General features: G+C 41.5%; 1 protein-coding gene across 2 annotated transcripts in view; it reads right to left on the bottom strand.

Moving 5' to 3' along the window:
* Nucleotides 1-21,328, bottom strand: part of ALDH1A2 (aldehyde dehydrogenase 1 family member A2) — a 135,898-nt gene that overhangs the window by 90,906 nt on the left and 23,664 nt on the right. Inside the window, exons 1-2 of one of the 2 annotated variants that reach the window (XM_034660920.1) lie at nucleotides 20,391-20,677; nucleotides 19,869-20,067 (exon numbers count right to left, since the gene is read on the bottom strand). In XM_034660920.1, the coding sequence (XP_034516811.1) occupies nucleotides 19,869-19,985 (117 nt within the window). In that variant the 5' untranslated portion in view covers nucleotides 19,986-20,067; nucleotides 20,391-20,677. Of the gene's footprint in view, nucleotides 1-19,868; nucleotides 20,068-20,390; nucleotides 20,678-21,328 lie in introns of those variants that run through there. The other variant, XM_034660919.1, reaches the window with a different exon arrangement.

The following is a 21,328-nucleotide window of genomic DNA, read 5'->3' as shown; positions in this document are numbered from 1 at the left end:
AGGAAATCCACTGAGGACTGACGTGATTAGTCTTGCACATATTTCTTTATCTTCCTTGTAGAACCAGCCAGAGTGGAGGTACCAGAGCTGAAAGATCCCCATGTAAATAAATAGCAGTCTGCCTTTCACCACTTATGCAATCCTGAGCCATCTTAAATAAACTCTCAAACTCTGTGAGCTTTGTTCCCTTCTCTGTAAGAACAGAAAGAAGTCCCATCTACCTTGCAGAGCTGTCGTACAATTTAAGTGAGATAAAATGTGAATGTGCCAAAGGCCGAGCTGGCTAAGATGGAAGTTTCTTACTTTTCTAAGTTCCTTGAAAAAAGCTCTCTTGGCTTCATTTGGTTCCCCCATACTCTAACATAGCACTTAACAAGCAGTCAGTGTTCAAAAGGTATAATAAATCCTATTGCTGGGGAAAGAAATGAAGATGGGATAAGGAATTCAGGTTGGCTGTCCACAGGGATCCGATTCACCTAAAAGTGGCTTTACGTTGTTTTATAAATCTCAGCAGGGACTTGGATAGAGATTCAGAACGGTGAATTTAGCCACGCAAGCCAAGCCACATCGCTTGGCCACTTTTGCAGCAGGAAGATAATCGAGGACAAATCAGGCTTGCTACACTTTTCAGCCCACAGCAAAGTGGCTGTGATAATGGAGAGAGGCTGCCATGAATTTTCTAATTGGGGAATCGAACCCCCCACGGAATTCCAAAGCAGCAGGCATTAATAGGAGTTAGGTGTAAATAATTTCCTATCCTCAATGAATCTTTGACATAAAGCTGCCATGTTTTATTTCCGTAATAAAATGTTTTGTTTTTTTAATAGTAAATGCTTCAAATGATTTGTATTAAACCCTGCAGTAGATTGGGCCTTGGAGAGCTGAATTTTACTCAGCTTGCCACTTACACTGCTTTTGGCTCATCAAAGGAGAGTACCAGATAGCAAATCAATAACCAGACGCATCTATCCACAGGAAAAAGTTCAATTACTTTTAATTAAGCAATACAAAGAAGTAGTTTAAGGACTTGTCATGTGTTCGTTATCTCCTTTGACATGACTGCTCTCTTATTTCTACTGATGTCCTGTACCTTAAAGAGCTCTGGGGATGACAGAGAACACAGCGCTATCACTTAACTGCCCCAAATTAAATTTCTATCGTAATAAAGAACTGTACTGATGATCACCTCAGTGTGCCACTCTGCAAAGCTGATCGCCTTTGAATACTGTAATCAAAGGTAAAAAGATTATTTTTAAGTTTGATGAAAAATATCCCCATCTTATTTTGCTTCTATTTAAGAGGCTACCTATATAAAGGAAAGGAATGAAGCAAATGCTCAGATCATTTACGGGAGAGAAGCTTCCTGTTGAACTAACTAGGTAGTTAGAGCAAAAGTGATTCTGTTGACTTTTATTCTTTGCTTTGCTTCACGCCAAAACATCTGGCTAAAAAGTGGAAAAAAAAAAAAAACCCCAAATGGCATTGTATAAGAAAACACCTAGATGACTGATTGCATTTTTCACTTTAAAGTCAGTGTTTTGATATCAAAGAGACATGGCCTTGGTTCAATAGGTGTAATCCCTTATGGGCCAAAGCATGGTTTTACGAAGCTTGCTTTGACAAGGACTAACTTACCAATTCAAATTTTAAATCAATTCACTGTTGTAAATAATGGACCCGATATTGTATGCTCTGAACACCACTTATCTTGAGTCTTAGGCTGAAAGGCAGGAAAAGGGAAAAGTCTTCACTAGAAAAGATTGCACACTAGACTTTCAAAGCATGCAGACAGCACAAGGTCAAAAGAACGGAGAAACGAGGGGCAACATTTTAAAACAGCTTTAAAATATTAATCCAAAGTGATTGAGTCATTTAAAAATAAAGGTTGTATGCCCAGCACATTACGCTAATGTGCAACGATTACATGACTTGCGTTAGTGTTGTAAACAGAAATAAGTTATGACCTTAGCAGTTCTGGGTAGCAAAGATCCACCCGGCTTTTCCCGTATCCATCTAACCTCAAGGTCTGTTTCAGAAAGTGAAAGGACACTGATGAGAGTCCAGAGACAAAAGGTCATTCATTCGTCATGTTCCCAGAGGACTGTTCAGTTTGGGCAGCCTTCAGGGGAAAAGATTAGATCTGAATGAACTGGGAGGTGAGGTAAGGGGTGGGGGAAGCTGGCCTCTTTCCCCGAAGGAGGCTGCCTGGATTGTTCAGATTAAAGGGCTCTGGGTAATTCCAGGGACCTGTGATCCAGATGAGGGAAGACCTAGTGTTCCATTTGACTCAGGATTCCAGGGAGCATGGCGGATATTTCTACCACAGACCAAAATGGTCTTATTTTCCCAGTCCTTTATTGAATGGCTGGTTTGACTAGCACCTAGGTTGAATCTCATGGATGTCCTTTTGGTCTTCTTTAACCACAAAAATGGACAAAGGTGTCCTAAAATCAAGTTCTGCCTCTGCACTGTTCTCATACTATATATATAATGGATATACTTTCTATGTGTAGAAAGATTACTAGATGGTGTGACTTGAGTATGCCATTTAAACCTTCTGTGGCTCAATTTTCTCATCTGTAAAATAAGATAATAAAACCGCCTCATCCAGTGGACGTAAGAATTAATTGGACTACCGAAGAGTCTGGAATAGTACACACTCAAACTTTTAACTGATTCAGATTCTGAATGTAAACAACCAATTGAAGGCAATTTATTAGCGCTCTTAAAAAGCTAGTCACTGCTTGCTCTGTGTTTTTTTACTCATTCATTTATTCTTCTGCCCATTGCTAGTAACTGAGACCCCTTTGACAAACCATCAGAGACGAACAGGGCAAAAGGATGGGGGAAGAAGGTAAGATGGTGAAGGCCATCCAACATAGGAACTGGTCTCTGGGACTTTCTGATTGCTCCCCTCTTCGGACTCTCCCATGAAGATGCAGACTGGTTCACACACCAGGGCTGCGGGGCCCTGAGAGGGTCTGAGCAGTGGTGTGGGAAACCTGCTCTGAGAAGAGGAAACTCAGCAAAGGGCTTTAATGCCCTCCTGTCAGTCTTGAGAAAGAGGAATGTAACATGATTTCTTTTGTCTTCTGCTTGGAAACAAATGTTCCTTTGCCTATCTTCCCTAGGTTTAATTAGTCTTCTGTCTTTCTCAGAATTCAGCCCGTTCATTTGCAAATGGCAGACATCAGAAAGGCTAGTGACTGTGGGTGTAGGTGTTGGGGGGGAAGGAGGATGAAGTGTTTATTTTCAAAGCCACAGGGGTCCCCATTTGAAAAAGCACCCAGCTTATCTCAATGTTTTTGTTTGTATGATTTTGAATTAAAAGGTTGGAGCAATTCATTTAGGAGATTAAGCTGTCTTTACAATGGGCCTAGTTCCCCTATTTATTCACTAGTATTCCTAGGGTTAAAAAAAAAAAAGTCTTTCTACTACACTCTTCATTATTCTAGTGCAAGAATTTTTAAAGATTCCTTGAGTCTTTGATTCTTATTGCCAATTAATTTTACTTTAAAGTGTTTATTTGCTGGTCACAGACAAAAATCACAAACCATGTGCATAACAGTTTAGGTTTGCCAGCTTTAGCAAATGAAAATACAAGATGCCCAGTAAAATATGAATCTCAGAAAAACAATTAATTAAATTTCAGTATAAGTATGTCCCAAATCGCTGGCAAATCATGGGGCATTCTTATACATAAAAAGTATTTGTTATTTACCTAAAATTCAAATTTAACTAGATGCTGTATATTCTATCTGGCAACGCTACCAGGTTTTCATGGATGTTGTACGCGCTCCAAGAGTGCCAAGTGGAAACTGGGAGAAATTCCATTTCGTTATTTCATTATTATACTTAAACTTGCTCCTTGCAGAGTTGAAGCACTCCACCAACTGGAATAATACTCCCCAGTTTATGAGCAGATAAACATATACCTCAGGCAATCAAGTGAATTTTGACTACAGGATGAGACCTACTTCTAACCACCAAAGCCCACTCATTTATGGTAATTTTTCTCATTTGAAAAAATAAAACACAAAGGGGACAACTGGTCTCTTTGGTTGAATTAGAACTTCATGCCATTAACTACTACATTTAAAGGCCAATATCATCTTTCATTTATGTTACAAAGCAAACATCCTGTGCGGAGAGGCTGAAACACCCCAGTGCATATCCTAAGGTTGAAGAGGCCTTTGGAAAAATAAATGAGTGATTTCTCCACAGGAGACTAAACATTTGCTTGTGACAGTAAACAAAAACCAAGCTGAATTTTATATAGCACAATCATTTTCATGTATCTGTTGATACAGTTAAATAAAAAGAGGGATTATTGGATGTTTTCCTTTCAATTAAAATTTAAATTATTGCCCTTGACTCAGATCTTAGCAAATGCTTTCAAATATAATTCTATCTGTGTTGTGAATGATTAAAGTCTCCTTCCTTGCTCGCCGCCATTGCAAATAGGCAAAAAGGCCTGTGTGATGCTTTCTTCTACCCCAAGAATTAGATTGTAATATTGGTAACAATTCATTCCTAAAACCTCTGAGTTAATAAAATGTGATGGTGAACTAATAAGTCTAATTATTGTGCATATCGTACGCAGCTAATTTCATTACCCTAAAGTCACATCTCATACCTAGGAAGAAAGGTTTTTTTGCAGACCTCAAATCACCTTAATTTTTCCTTTTTTCTTTCTTTCTTTTTAAAATAGGCACCTTTTCCACAAAGGGAAGAGGAAAGGAGACATCAGATGAAAAGTTCAAATTAATCTTCAAATATCTGAGCAAGAAATCCCTATTGGCCATTTAAACAAAATATTAGAAAAATCTTGCGAGGACTTGATTTTGAAATAACCTCACGCTCGAGGTAAGTCTGGCTAAGAAATGCCACCAAAAGCTGCCACTTGACCCGGAATTCCTCTACAAGAAAAACTAGCCATAACTACATGTGAGACCTTATATGAGAAACTGCCGGAATGTCAACTTCATCTGCAGTGGCCCCATATGGCCTGATCGCTCTCCCTGGCATGATAAATCACTGGCAGAATCCTTACCTTCCTACGTTTGATCTCTGCTCAGCAAGATGTGGTTTTGATGTGAAGAACTCCAGATCTCTTAGGTCAGAGACAAATAGCAGTGGCACTGACCTGCAAAGTGCTAAGTCTCTATTAGACTCAAGTGAAAAACCGAAGGCTCCTGACAAGCGTCCTCGCCACGGAGTTTACCCGACCCACCGTGGTTTTCATGAGCTCAGGCTGACAGAAAAGCTGCTGAGATGGGTTGGAAGAAAAATGCCAGCAAACCTTTTCTTTCTACCACCACGACTGGGTACTAACATCCATTTCCCCTGAGATTTAAAGAATGAATTCTCTTGGGAGTCACCGCTCCAATTTCTAGTACTGTAAGTCTTTAACAAACACAACATTTTTTATTTCTGGTGGATCTTTACGACATTGCTAAATCACTCATTCACGTAAGGAGAGTCATTAACAGATTTTTGCGGACTGCTCTCTGGGATTTATAAGGACATTCTTGGGAAAATATTTGAAACACTGCTTTGACCAAAAATTTGGGGTCCCAGAAAGACTGCAAGGAAGATGTACGAACAAGTTCAGTATTTTCCTTCCGATCCTCATAATCCCAGGTTGGGGCCCAGGAAGTGAAAGAGCTCTGAAGAGTCAGGGTGCGGGGGCGGGGAGTAAAGAAACTTTACAGCTTTTCCAATCCAGTTCTTTTTATAAGTAGATGGGTTAATAAACAAGCATCTCATTCTGCCCTATCGTTTTATAAGTAATAAAACTGATGTCCAGGGAATTTAAGTACCTAACTCAGTATCACAAAACATTGTTATATTCCCAGAGCCAATACAGAAGAAAGTACTCAATAAGTTATCAAATAACCTGTTCATTCATCCATTCCATAAATTCGTATTGTGTGCATACACGTACAAGGTACATCAGTGGCAGAGCTGGGACCAGTCTGCTGCCTCGTTCACTACTCTATAATACACCCTACAGATTTTCTTTCTTTTTTTTTTTTTTAAAGATTTTATTTATTTATGTGACAGAGAGACAGCCAGTGAGAGAGAACACAAGCAGGGGGAGTGGGAGAGGAAGAAGCAGGCTCATTGCAGAAGAGCCTGATGTGGGGGCTCGATCCCACAACACCAGGATCACGCCCTGAGCCGAAGGCAGACGCTTAACCGCTGTGCCACCCAGGCGCCCCACCCTACAGATTTTCTATTTCAAAGAAAGGGGTAGGTGAATGGGGCTGAAGGAAGGGAGTTTTTCATCCTAAAGAGAGAGAGAGTGTGTGTGTGTGTGTCACTCTCGCTCTCAGAAGAGAGGTATTCATTTCAAAACACTTTGCCTGGAATTCACTTTCTGGTCCTGGCATTTTGTCTATCAGTAACTATGCAAGTGAAATCAGACAATTTTGTTTTCTAGGCCTCATTCTTTTACTCATTCATTCAAATGCAAAGATGTGTGGACCACACTTTGTGTCAAGACCATCATGACAACCAGCTTTTATGAAGATTCAAGAAAGAAAACTAGTCTAGGCATTAAACAATAACTGGATCCCTTGACTTGGCATTATCAAACACACAAGTTATTCAACAGTGATAATTAAAAAAAAGATCTGAAACCAACCTAAAAAAACCCCACATTTGAAAGGCTTCTTGCAACCAGTTATTTATTTATTATAAAGATAACAACCAAATCATTCCAAGAATTGTAAAACTCAAATCAGTAAGAAATTTTGTTGGCTGAAATGATGACGAGTCCTGAGAAAGCAAAGAGTGGACTATCATTTTAACAGCTGCATGACTTCAATAGCCGCCCCCTTGATACCACTCACAATTAGAGACACTCGTAAATAAGCCCCTCATTAGCTCTCTATACCACTAAGTTGGTCACTTTGCAAATGTTCATTAAAAGCAAAACGTTTGGTTTCTTTCTTTCTTTTTTTTTTTTTTAGCTAAATGTAGTTTATGTTCCCGTCTTTGTACGTACACGTCTACACCAAATGTTGAGCAATAATCTCTCTCTTTAATTCAGATCATCGAGAGTTCCAGAAATCACTGATTTGTGTACTTCTTTTCCAAGCCTTCTCTTTTTCTCTGTTGGAATTCCTGGTAATGATACCAGAATGTGGGCAAACCTCATTAGTCTCCCTGCTGTTTACGAGACAGGATTTATGCTCAATGTGCTGAACACAATGACACACATCACTAAATGACTAGAACTACCACCCAGGCTCTAATCTGAGAAATTTTTCACTCAGTACAAATACCTATCAGCATGGAGAAACATGGAAGAACAATTACAGCCAACACATGTAGTCTTTTAAGAGTACACCAATAAATACCCATTTGTGAAGGTTAATTTAATGCAACCCAGGCTGTTATCTGGAATAGTGTGTGTCACCAATTCAATCCATTAAGTAATTACTAAATTCTCAGGAGGGCTCACAGAAGTCAAATGTGGTTATTCCAGCTTCATTGCTTCTGGTCTCCCAAAGGACCGTGCAGGCCAACAGCTGGGAGAGCTGACTACAAAGGTTCCCAGGCAGAACTAAACATTTTATGAAAACAGGTAAATGAATCTGACCAAGGAATGAGGGTCATCAAAGGCCTGCCTGACAGAAATACTTAAGGAGGCAGAAGCAGAAGAAATACTCAGGGAAGAGAAGAGAAAAAGATGGAAAACGTGAGAAGAAGGAGGACCTCTGACTGAGAAGGAGAGGAGAAAAAGAAATGTGTTCTCTCTGAAAGTGAAGACAGAGAAATCCGAAGACTATCAGATCTAGCTTCAAGGAGACAGCCTGTCAGCAGACTCCTTAGGTAGGACTTTTGAGCCATTCACAATAAAAACATTCATCACGCATCCCAACTACCCCCCTCCTGGCACTGAAGCTCTGTTAAAGAATAGATATTGCATGAATGTCTGGGGCCCCCTCTCTTTTTCTCTGTTCTGCATCCCCACTGAGGCTGCATGAAACAGATGGATCTAACGTGGTTAAGCTTTGTGAGACATGATGGCTCATAAAAGGCGAGGTGGAACGTACCCACCCAACTCTTTCCGGCAAGTGTCTCTCCCACATAGGTCATAGTCAAGTTACACAAAATGATGGCCTATGGAGAGAGAGGAAGCACAAGAAGGAAGGTGAAATAGATTCACTTTCAATGGTCCCAGACATACTCCCAAGTAAATCTGAAGAACCATAGCAAAGAAAAGCACTTGTTGAATGAAAATAAAAATACAAACAAGCAGGATTTATTAAGGGCAGTATGCAGCTAGCCAACCAGTGGGAATCCAAAAACACAGTTCTTTACCATAGCCTAAAGAGTCACACCTACCCGTGTGTTGATCATATCAATCCTTCACTGTGTGTGTGTGTGTGTGTGTGTGTGTGTGTGTTTTAATGAACACTTTCATCTTTGTGTGAAGTTGAAATTGTTGCTACAATACCTACTATAATTAAGTTTGGGATTTGTAGTCAAAGAACTGGGCTTGGGATTGTCCTATATGATACTCAGCAGAGCGTTAGGCTAACAGTTCGAATTTTACTGTCTTTGTTTGGTTCGTGTGCTTGTTCCTGTTGTTATGAGCAGGGAAGGAAGAAGACCGAGTCCTGAAATCACCACCTACTAGCTATCAAGCCTGGAGAATGTATTTAACTTTAATATGCTTGATTTTCTCACTTACAAAGTGAGAAGATTAATATAACTTCCACATCATGACTGCTGCAATTATTAAATGTCACTTTGAAATTTTTCATAATGATATAAAAAAGAACTATTAGTAGCCAGTAATGGCAATAAAATATAACAAGTATTCATGTCACTGTAAGGCACTGAACTAGATGCTTCAGAAATACTAAGATGAGTGAGTGTATAATCCAGTACGGTTTAGGAGTAGGGAGTTACACAGACTAATATAATCATACAAGGAAAAAATTGTACCACTTAGGACTAGTGCAAACAAGTAATATAGGCATTCAAAGAACATAGATTCATCCCCAAAAAAACAAGTGTGGGGCCAGCTCTGTTAGGTATTACATAAGCAATATGCACAAAAGGGCCAGATTCAGTGTTAAGGTTGGAGAACGTCACTCTTCCTCAGTAGCTTTTTTAGAGCTAGAGGTTCACATCCACAGATCAATAACTTACAAAATCCAAACACAAAAGTGAATTTAACACCTGCTCTGAGTGCAAAACAGTGAGTTAAAATATTAGCGAAATACAAAGTAATGTTACTTTCAAGCTTGGCGCAAAGGAACAATTTAAATTCTCTAAATGAACGGGATGAAGCACCGCATTGAATCAGTTATTCAAGAAAAAGGTGTATCAGAAATTCTTTTTCACATTGTATCAGTTGTCATCCATCTAGTTTTTCTCCAGTCCTATAAACAAATAACACACAGTGAAGAATTTGCTTATTTACCTGGTAATNAAAAAAAAAAAAATAAATTCTCTAAATGAACGGGATGAAGCACTGCATTGAATCAGTTATTCAAGAAAAAGGTGTATCAGAAATTCTTTTTCACATTGTATCCATCTAGTTTTTCTCCAGTCCTATAAACAAATAACACACAGTGAAGAATTTGCTTATTTACCTGGTAATGCTCCTTCAAAAAATGAGCGGTGTGTGTGTGTGAGAGAGAGAGAGAAGAGAAAGAGAACAACAGTGGCTAATGTTTGTGCACTTATTCTGTTCTAAGTAATACAAGAAAGGTAGGGAAATAAGTCCTGAATGAAAAAATTATCATGATCATATTATCCTGAAGTTTTTTTTTTTTTTTTAAGATTTTATTTATTTATTTATTTGACAGAGATAGAGACAGCCAGCGAGAGAGGGAACACAAGCAGGGGGAGTGGGAGAGGAAGAAGCAGGCTCATAGCTGAAGAGCCTGATGTGGGGCTCGATCCCATAACGCCGGGATCACGCCCTGAGCCGAAGGCAGACGCTTAACCGCTGTGGCACCCAGGCGCCCCTATCCTGAAGTTTTATACAATGACTTCTTAAAGGTAGGTTTATAGAATGCACTACTGTTCTTAGTTTAGGGAAACCAACATGTACTTAAAATCATCCACTGAAGTAGGACTAGTTTCTGATATTTTCCATTACGGAGAAGACCAGGCTTAGAGAAAACCCACACATTCTGAATCCCCTAATCTCCTTCCAAAATTGCATGGAATACAATTTTGAAGAATTCTTTACACATTAATATCATCTGATTTTTCCTATATGTTACATCATTTGTCCTTAAGATACACCTGTGTTCTTACACACATACAAATACCACTTACAGGTGGATTAAGACACAATGAGAAAGGCAAGTTTTTTAATAATAAAAGTAAACTTTCAGAAGACTATATAAAAGAATATCTTGAAAAACTCGGAATACGGATGGATTTCTTTAAAAAGACACCAGAAGCACTAAACATAAAGAAAACATACGGGCTCCTGCGGGCTCAATTGCTTAAGCTTCTGCCTTCGGCTCAGGTCATGATCCCAGGGTCCTGGGATTGAGCCCCACATCAGGCTCCCGGCTCGGGTGGGAGCCCGTTTTTCCTTCTCCCTCTGCCATTCCCCCCGCTTGTGCTCTCTGGCTCTATCTCTCTGTCAAATAAATAAATAAATAAATAAATAAATAAATAAATAAAATCTTCTTTAAAAAAGAAAAGATAGAAATATTCCTCTCTATTTGCATTTAAAACCATATGACATTACACTGGAAGGAGGAGGAAGAAACAACACAAGGGGGCAGAAAATTTTCACATGGTATATAACTGTCAAAAAATTATAATCCCAGATTGCTACAAGTCAGTAAAAATACACACATGCAAACAGAAATGAGCAAATGATACACTAGCCAACTCACACAGGAGGACAGCCAAATGGCCCATAAACACACAGAAAGATAATAAACACATGGAAAGATAATAAAACAATGCAATGAGATACCATTTCACACAGATTGACCAACTTTAAGAAGTATGAGAACTCCAAGTATAGGTAAGGACAGAGAGTAGCAGGGACTTTGATAGACTGCCTATGGCAGTGGAAATTAACATTAACGGTGTTGGACACAAATTTGCAAGCCCTAATGAAGATGTGGATCCACACGCCCCATGAGCCAGCAATATCACTTCTCAGTATACACCCAGGAAGAGCCTCTCACCCAGGCACGTAAGGAGATATGCTCGGGAATATTGAATACGGCATTATTGTAATAGCAAAATGCTGGAAGAACCTTACATGTCGCTAGTAGAATGAATGAAAAACTGTAATATATTCAAAGAATGGGCTCTGACAATGAATGAATAAATGAATGAATGACGATGAATGAATTGCAAATGCATCCAATAACATGGAGGAATCTTGAAAATATTATGCTATCAGACAAAGCAAATTGTAGCACAGTACCATTCATATAAAACATTAGCATGCAAAGGAAGAGTATATATTGTTGATGAATACATATAGATATACAGACACATAAACCTATAGGAAAGATAACTGTCTCTGAGGAAGGAAGGGGGAAGAAAAGAGAGGAAAGGAAGAAGATCACAGGTGGAGTTTCAATGTATTTCTTTAAAAAAAAAAATAGCAGCAAATATTGCCAAATGATAAGAACTAACAAATCTGGGTACAGCTACACAACATGTTTGTTGTATTATTCTCTATAATCTTCTGTACGATTGAAACATTTCCTTTCTCGTCAAGTAGGTCTAACAATATAGTGTGCTGTTGGTTTGCGGAGCCTGAAGCATCTCTTCCCCTTCTTCTTTTTTTTTTTTTTTTACATTTGTAGAATTTAACTTTATTGGGATTTTCTTGCTTACAACAGAAATGCAGGGTCGTTATAAAAAAGCTCAGATGTTGCAGAAATCTATTTATTTATTTATTTAATGTTTTTTTATTACATTATGTTAGTCACCATACAGTACATCCCTGGTTTCTGATGCAAGGCTCGATGATTCATTAGTTGCGTATAACACCCAGTGCACCATGCAATACATGCCCTCCTCACTACCCATCACTGGTCCATCCCAATCCCCCACCCCCCTCCCCTCTGAATGCTCGTGCTGCTCTAAGTGCATTCGTCTCAAGCATCTGCATCTTCTATTATGCACCGTCGTTATTTGTGCGCATGTCCTCACCCCACATCCAAGTGGGAATCAGCCCCTTCAGGGCAGGGCCCACATCTGTGGGTCTTTTCATGCCAGACAGTGACTAACAATGTTTTGTACATAAGTGGCCCAAATAAATGTCAAATGAATAAACAAATTAATAAGTTCAGGTAAACAAAAGGGTAGCTCTGGCTGCAGTTAAAAATAAAAAATGACCTCAAGATAAAACAGTGAGATGCCCTGCCCTGTGAAAATCAAGTTATATTGGTATGTTGGGTATCAGACTCTAAAACATAGATGAGAAACAGAATTCACTGGTTTCGGGTTTGCTCGGGAATTTAACTAGTCATTCTGATTTCTGATTTCCTCCCAAAAGAGGATTCTAGGCAAAAGTCCAATATTCACACCTAGGGAAATAAGACTTTAAGTTATCCTCTGTAAACTTCTATTGACACTTCATAATTTTGTCTTATCAGGCAAGGTCTTCTTATGTTCCCTTTTCCTTCCCACCGTAAACACTCCATCATTACACACATATCAGCCCATAGACTGGGTGTATGTATTGGTTGTGGGGACTGGGTAAAGAATGAGGTTATTTTTACCTGTTCCTTGGTTTACTTAAATCCACATTATTTTGTAAGATCCACTTACCTGGAGGTAGGTTCCATCATATCTGTGGGAAGAGCCACCCAATTTATGCCATTTTTTGACTAAGTTTCATCTTTAAGAAATCCCTAGAAATGACCTGGGACCAAAAACCTGAAGAGTCATTGCACTTAAAATCAGAAGACGGAGGCTAGAGGAATGAAAAGAATGTATGAGAAAATGTATAAAAATATAATCTTTAATTATTTTGAAATTTTCCCCATATATTTTATAATCAAGACCGGAAAGTGTGTGGGTACCCCTGGTATCCTAAATTCTTTGCAAATAAGAGACAGGTGTGTCTAGTTTTAGCTGGACGATAGACTTAATCTTTCCAAAGATCTAGGGCTAAAGCGACTGCTACTCTGGCCCTGCAAAGGTCAGCTTGTGAGGAGGAAAGGAAACAGAGCAGCTAACTACTTCTGGAGGTAAAAGAGCTGAACTGAAGTAAGAAGAAAGCTTCCTTCTATAATAAAAATTAGAATGTTCACTCACAGACATTCTAATTTTTAACCACATTCTACAGAGGTCAATAAATCCCCGTGTTTAGCCCCAGGGAAATTTTGTTGAGAGCCCAGCAAAAGTCTAGGTGGTGAAAGCACCCAATTATTATTCCAACTGGAATTTTCAAAGGTTGGAAGTATTTCCAAATCATGTGACACAACAGAGATGTGCTGTAAATAAACCCATTAAGAGTTAAGATTCTGAAGGGAAACATTTTAAACATTATTTCATCTTAAAGGCCAAAAAACGAGCAATGGAGAAATGCCAGAGGTAAGAAATTCTCAATTTGGATAATCTCATATATCTGAAAGGTAAAATGGAACGGAGCTCAAATATATATCTGAAAAGGCAATTAATAATTATCCAAAGTGGGGCGCCTGGGTGGCTCAGTCTTGATTTTAGCTCAGGTCCTGATCTCAGGGTCCTGAGATTGAGCCCTGGGTCGTCCGGCTCCACGCTTAGAGTGTAATCTGCTTGAGATTCTCTCTTTCCCTCTGCCTCTCGCCCCCTGTTCTCTTTCTCTCTCTCAAAATAAATAAATAAAATCTTTAAAATAAATTATCCAAAGTGACATTATGGCAATCACTTTTATATGCATCAGATTTGGTGTTTGAGGGGAAATGAGTGGCTTTGAAATGATCTGTCACAGCGAATAAAGAAATCAGTAAAATGCTAGAAGGGCGTTCAAAATAGTCACTGCATGGTGGTTTTACTTTCTGGAAAGTGAAGTGCCCCAAACTGGGCAGTCAGGACCAAAGTCTCTTTAGTTTTAAATTATATGAACTACAAAACCTTCCCTAAAAAACTAAAAAAACCTTCTAAAAGGTATATATACCTTCTGAGAGTATCCTCACCTGCTGCTATACCTCCCAGATTTATGCGCCAAAGACTTGGCAACATCTTTGCCCAAACTGCTTAAAATGCCAGAAATGGCCGTTTGCCATCTGACACACTTAGGGCCAGCCACTTGGGTGTACTGAGGCATATTAATGCCACAATTTTGGCACAAGTGTCAGATATCTAATTTGATTCTTAAAATACTGGCTGGGAAATTGTTGGATTTAGTGACTTCTTAGTAAAGAGAAGACCTGAGTAGGGAAACCTCCAAGGGATCTCATTTGATGAAAATCCAGTGTAATCATAGAAGGGATCCATAGCTACCCAGAATGTTAAACTCTTATGACTAGTTAAAATAGTACACAATGTCCTGTTTTATAAAATTCTATTGACCATACAATTCTGATCTTTCTTAAAATGGGCCTCAGTTCATCCATAGCTCCAAATGTAAAAATGAAATGAAACGAGCCCTTGGCTGATGACCATTCTATGTACTTTCACCCAGTTGTTCATTTAGTCCTGACAACAACCCTGTGGTAGCTACTATTATCTCACATTTGGCCGGTGTAGAAATTGACACTTCAGTGAAGAAACCCCTCAACAGGAGACAACATCCATACCTCGTTTACCGGTGCATCTCCGGAGCCTGGAGGCACAGCGGGCGCTGTGTGCTGACTACACGTTGACTGCCCACACACCTAATAAGTACATGTCTGACCAAGGTTTGAACAAAGTCCTAGTTTAACTCCGAGCCTTTCTTTTTCTAAATCGAGGGCTTATAAACTTTTTCTCAAATGTAGGCCATGTGATCTCTGTTGCAACTAATTGACTCTTCCACCGTAGTCCAAAAGTAGGTCCAGCTAATATGCAGCCGAATGGGTGTGGCTGTGTGCCAATAAAACTTTATTTACAAAATCAGGCAGATCATCTGTAGTTTGCTGACCACTGCAAGCTGTCACTAAGATAACTAAAAAAGTCAAAAATATACATCAGTATTTCTAGTTCATCGTCCAGCTGAGAAAGACTTGAGACAGAACTGTGTACATTGGTCTGGTCGCGGTTTCATCACCGGGCTTGGGTAATGCAACAAAGAACGTATTACACAGGCCTTGCCTCTCTTCAGCCTGGCTACAAGGAAATCAGACCTCACAGAAGAGACACCTCAGAGAATCTTCTACCCTCAAATAGAAAAACTATCATTCCTCATTTTATAGAAGTGGAAGACAGAATTGTCTCAGCAAATGATGATTCCATATGGTAGCATAAGCCTATAGAGCAGAAGGCATCAGGACCCTAGGAGAATTATCTAACTCAAGCCCTACAATTAAGATGTTAGATTCTCCAGTTTAAATGAAGATGTCACAAACATCAAAAGCTGTACAATTGTGAAAAAGTAGTCTTTTGAAAATCTGAGATTTCTATAAACCAGGAAGTGTGCTTCACAATTTATGATCAAGACAATCTCGATTAGAGGTTTGGAAACAACTAGACCCACACCATCTTTTAAGAAATAATCCCTGGGATAGGCAAGAATCTTGTCCTAGACCTAACAGCAACAACAACAACAACAACAACAACAAGAACTTAAAAGGCACATCAAAAATAGTAATTTAAAGTCAGGGAATCAAAAACCACAGACGCAGCTGCTTCTTAAGAGGAGTGGACCAGTACAGGTTTGCCCCATGTTTGCAACAGAAGCAACACAAAGAATAAAGATTTAAACTCTTTCTCTCAGAAAACCAAGTCAAAACAAAACAAAAATCCAAAAACAAAAACAACTATGTGACTGTTAAAAAAAACAAAGTGGACGTTGAAGCAAGTTCCAGCAGTTTTTTAAAAAGTCAAGGCCAAGGTCTTCCTTATCAATTATTCCTACTTCTTCCCTTTCCCTCTCCTTCAAAAGGTTTTACAAGGATCAAATAAGATACACATGGAAGTGCTAAGTAAACCATTAGGCCCCATAAACAATGTAAGTGGCACTACACATTTTATTATCATTATTGTTATTACATTGATCGACTGAACTATTGCCATGCTGACAATTAATTTTTGGCACTCAGTCTTTCTAATAAGACCCTAACTAAGCTCCTGGAAGGCAAACGCCAAACTAGCCTAATGGAGAGCACTGTCGTTAGGAATACTAACAACACTCAGTGGTCACTCAAACAGCCTTTGGACCAAATTGAAATTGACCCCAGAAAACAGCAGATGTTCAATAAAAAGTTTTTAAATGAACAAACAAATAAATAAATAAATAGCAGTTACCCAGTGCACATTAGCTCTGATTTTCAGTTGATTGTCTTTTATTTTTTCTAGTTTAGTAGACTAGTCAGTACTCCATAAATGTTCCCTTCCTCCCTGAGTTCTTGCTCCCCACAGCATCAGATGCTGGAAGAAAACACAACCCTTACGTTATTGTTAGTTATAGGCATAAACCGTCACTGAAAAAAACGCTCAGCACAGAGACAGCACAATGCGTGAGAGTGTGTGTGTGTGTGTGTGTGTGTGTGTAACGGTGATGTGGAGGTAGGGAGGAACTACTGGAGCCAGAAGAGATGACAGAGACAATAGAGAAGGTAGGGGTGGGATAAAGACCAAGAGATTCTAAAGACCTTCTAGGAATCTGGAAGAAATCTGCCCTGCAGTTAGGGGCAGTCAGTAAAGTGCTAGCCTTGATTTTACAATGTGTGAACTCCTATAATATATTCAGCCGTACGAAGTTTTAAAAACCAGACTGATGAAAGAGAAACAATTCCGAAAAGCTTTAATTCATAAAAACACAGCTAAAAGCAATCAGATTCCTGCGATAGCTGATAAGCAGTCTTCTCAGGATACAAGCAAGAGTACACATTCTCTTGGCCTCAGAGTGGTCCCCTTGCTACTTCTTGTTGGCAGACTCAGCACTCTTTCTTGACTAAGCCAGTCTTTGGAAAACAACAACAACACCATATTCCTTAGTAAGGAATCATTTTTAAAACTTGGGATTTAGCTCACTGCATTAAGGAAATAAAATTAGACATATACCAACAATGGTACTGCCATTGATCCTTAGTCTAAAATGGGTATTAGAACTTCAGAGAGGTAGGTTTATTTTTAAAATTCAGTATAACTGCATGAAAGTCAATATAGGAAGACAGCTTTAGCCCTTTCAGCATTCATGGAGACCAAACTGTAATTCTGGAGTATTTTCACTGGAACTCTGACAAAGGTGTAACTTTTATTTCTGATGATCTCTCCCATTCCCCCATTGATAAAAAATGCAAAATACTTTTAGAAGAGGAAGAACGGTGAAAAATACAGGAAAATAACAAGATCACAAATGCAAAGTTTTCTGAACGCATGCTACTTGAAATTCTCATAATCTGACCATTTACAAGTAGGTAGTGACTTCATGTTGGTCCCCAAAACACATTTAAAAATCCTGTTGTAATATCCTTCTCTAAAGATGTATTCGTTTAAGAAGACAAATATGATGAAGGATCTGTCTTGTTTATCTTGTACCACTTTGTGACACAAATACCGTATTTATTTCTTCTGTGTTTATTCAACAAGCCCTCCAGCACAGAAATTTCTAAGCCATTACTCTTTTAAAAATTCCTGATGAACGTGGTACTACTGTTCTAAAGGACGAACTGTCCATTCTACCTTTTTCATTCTTCTGTTTCAAATTACCAATACCCCTCACTTCTGATCATAAGTGAATTTTTATAAACCTTTCCACTAATCTTATTTTTCTTTTAAGTAAAAATCATTACCCATTACCCTCAGCTACCAACAGAGCAGCTTCTGCTCTTCACGTTAAAAAAGCTGCTCGCCCATGCCCATGACGCTTGTCTCAGAAAATTTAGAAGCCTCGCTAAAAAGCTGAGGAGGAAAGCTGCTGGGAATGTTCACAGATATCTGATTTAACAAGGTTCTGTGAAAAGAGCTTGCCTTTAGATTAGCATTACTCAGTGTTTACGAGGGTTGTTTGTCAAGCCAAAAATAAGGTGCCTCCTCCCCACAAATTAAAGAGTCAAGTTACAATCCATTATTTCATTTCTGATTGTTTTTCTTTGTAATAAGTGGGAAAGTGGATACTGGATAAAAGTCTCTCCCGAGCTAAGAGACTCTACATTAAAGGCTTCAATTAGCTATGAATCAGTTGTCTTTCCTACTGGGGGAGAATAAGAGAAAAAGAGAGCAGAGGTAGTCGGAGAAAAAGAAAACTGGAAGAGCTTCCAAAGTAAATTCCGGGATACCTACTGCATACCTAAAACTCCTTTCCGGGGCTGGGAGGAAAATCCAAACAAAAGTTAAGACTAAAATCGAACCCTCCCGAATAGGAGAGTTCACTCCTGTCTCACAGGGAGATCTTGGATCTTAAGACCTTTAAAGAGAGGCCGAAGAGGTTAGGGACCCTCATAAAACAATATGTTTATGCTGTATACTTTTCCTGCTTGTTCCCAAACCCAGATATGTGCCCCGCATTGGCACTATTCTTATGCAAACTGTGTCTAAATGGCTGTAACCATTAACGACCTCCCATTAAAATGGCTTTCAAAAATTTGTCACACCATCTAAAAAAGCTAACAGGTACATCAGATCCATCATAAATCCGGCATTCAGAACACGAATCACCTTGATTTGTATCCTAAAACTAACGCAAGTAAAAATTCAATATTCGTTTTTTAAAAAAAATTATCTTTCAACCATTAAGCCAGAACCAAACAATTTACTTCTCAACAAATTTAGTTTATCTTGTAATAAGCATGATGGGAAGTAACTTTAACCCTATTGTGTGCGCGCCTTGAGTGTTTAAGTTAACCGGGAGAAATTTAGGGTGGAAATCAACTGAAAGGATAGAAAATCAAACAAGAGAACTGTAAAATGAACTCCAAGGAACATGACTTTAAATCCCATCTATCTCCCCTCTTCCCATGCTATAACGTTATAATCACCCCCGTGTGTCTAATTAATATGTTTTTTCTATGTGGAATTCGTAGTAAGTAAATTCAATTTACATTAAAGTAGCGAATGCATATTCTTTTTTACGTGGTGCAACAGCAACAAAAAATCCTGCTTGGCAAGCCCAAGATGTCAGAGTTCGTTATAAAAGATTTCTTTTCAGTCCGAAAGCGAGCCCGTTAATTTGCGTCCCTTTAGAGAGTTTTCCAGTTTTCCAGAACTGCCACTGCCTACAACATTCGAACGAAATGCCGATCCCCGAGCTGCCGGTCGCCAGCAGCCAGGTTTCCGCGCAATCTGCAAGGGCGGCCGGAGCGCCGCGCGCCTGGTCATTCCTCCCGGAAAGCCGCTCCGCGCGCGCGGGCTTCTGAGGACCGAGCGGGACGCGCAGCCCCGCGGCCCCTGAAGGCGCAGGGCCGCCGGGAAGAGCGGCCGGGCCGCATGGCCCACCTGGCGGGACCCCTTCCTCCCCACTTGAGGAGTCGAAGCGGTGCCGACCCCGAGAATCGGACTGGAAGGCAGCGGCAGAAGCGGCATGGGTATGGAGACGTTGACCGCGACCCCCGGCGCCGCGCTTCAGGTTGGGGCGAGCGCTGAGGTGTCCCGAGACCCCGGCAGGCCTTCGGATGCCCCAACCCCGAGGACGGGGCTTCTCTATGCCGCGCGGGGATGACAGGCTGGTCCGGCCACCCCGGCCCCTGACCCCGTCACGCCGCCCTCGCCCCCTAACAGATCATGGGCAGGAAGGAAGGTTCTAGAAAGCCTTGGCGGACGGCAGGTCCTCGCCGGCCGCTTACCTTGGTGTACTTGATTTCGAGGTTGGGCGTGGGCGATGGCAAGAGGTGCAGGGACGCCATGAGGGCGGCGGGGTCGGCCTTCACCTCGCCGGGCATCTCGATCTTACTGGAAGTCATGGTGGCGGGCCGAGGTCTCGCTCGCCCGCGGCGTGGGCTGTGCGGGATGTGCGCGCGGTCCGCGGGCCGGGGGCGCGCTCGCCTGTATATAGGCAGGTGTCAAGCTGGGGCTCTTCTTATTGGACGTGAGGGCAGAAGCGCGGGGGGCTGGTCCATCCTACCTAGGACGCCCGGGCGCAGCCCCGATTTACATAAAGCCCGCCGCCCGCGCCGCGCGGCCCGTTCCCTCGGCGCCCACGGTCAAGGGCGGCCGGCGATACCCCGGCCGCGGGCACAGGCCCACGCCCACCCCACTGCCGCCGCCGGCCTCGACGGCCAGAGCGGGAACCCGGGCCGCGGCCGCGCGGGGCTCGGAGACACGGACCGGCCTCGTTCGGGCGCGGGCGGGGGCGGCGGGGGGCGCACCTTGGCGACGTCGGACGCGGGTCGTGGCCCCAGAAGCAGAGCGGGCGGGGGCTGACGCGGTGTCAGCGGAGGAAGCTCCCGGGGCGCGGAAGGCGGCTCTTGGGGCGCCAAGCGAGCTCGGCCGCTGATGGGGAGCGTCAGGGGCCCCTGCCACCCACGCCCCGGGGCCCGCCGAACACGCGCTCCCCTTCTCTCCCGGAGACCCGGGGGGCGCCCTCCGCTCTCCTTCCTCGGGCAGGCGGCCCGGCACACACCCACTCCCCACAATGGATCCCGAGGTGCGCCGCGGCCGCAGGGTCCGGGACGGGTAGTAATGAGTGCGAGTCCTTCGCCCCACACTCAAAATTAAGAGTCCCCGCAAGGCGGCCCTCGCCCTGCTTTTCCCGCCCAGGTGCTGCCCTCTGCCGGCTGGGACCGCCGCGGGCGGTCTGGGCTGCTCCCCAGGATGCGGGGCGCTGGTCCTTATAGGCTCTTGGGAGTTGCATGTTTCATTGGTCCCTTTTTTCTTGGATTCCCCCCTTTTAGCCCTTAACTCCTCGCCCCCAAATAACACAATGATATATTTGCTTTGCTTTTCTGTTGTTTTTCACGCCAACAGCTATCATCCCGCCAGACATGGGTTTCCTCACTTAACTATCCCTTTGGGGTTGAGCTTCCATATCTACATTACCCCCCTCCCCCGCCAATTTAGGTGTTTATGTTGCTCGAACAGGCCTTCTTGTAGTTTGTGGGATCCTAGAGGTTAGCATATAGGTGTACATCCAGAACCCAGAGATCCCATCCCAGAACGGATTTTGGGCTGGGTGGGCCAAATCTGGGCTTCAGATAAAAAAGACCTTTATAGGTCACGTCACCTCCTCACTCCCAGTGTAAGATTGACAGGCACCCGATTCTTCTTTTAAATGCCATATTCGGAGCCGCTGCAACCTCATTTCTTC

The sequence above is a fragment of the Ailuropoda melanoleuca genome, chromosome 5, assembly GCF_002007445.2.
Source record: "Ailuropoda melanoleuca isolate Jingjing chromosome 5, ASM200744v2, whole genome shotgun sequence".
NCBI lineage: Eukaryota > Metazoa > Chordata > Mammalia > Carnivora > Ursidae > Ailuropoda > Ailuropoda melanoleuca.
The sequence above is the reverse complement of the archived record's forward strand: the minus strand, read 5'-3'. Positions and strand labels throughout refer to the sequence as shown.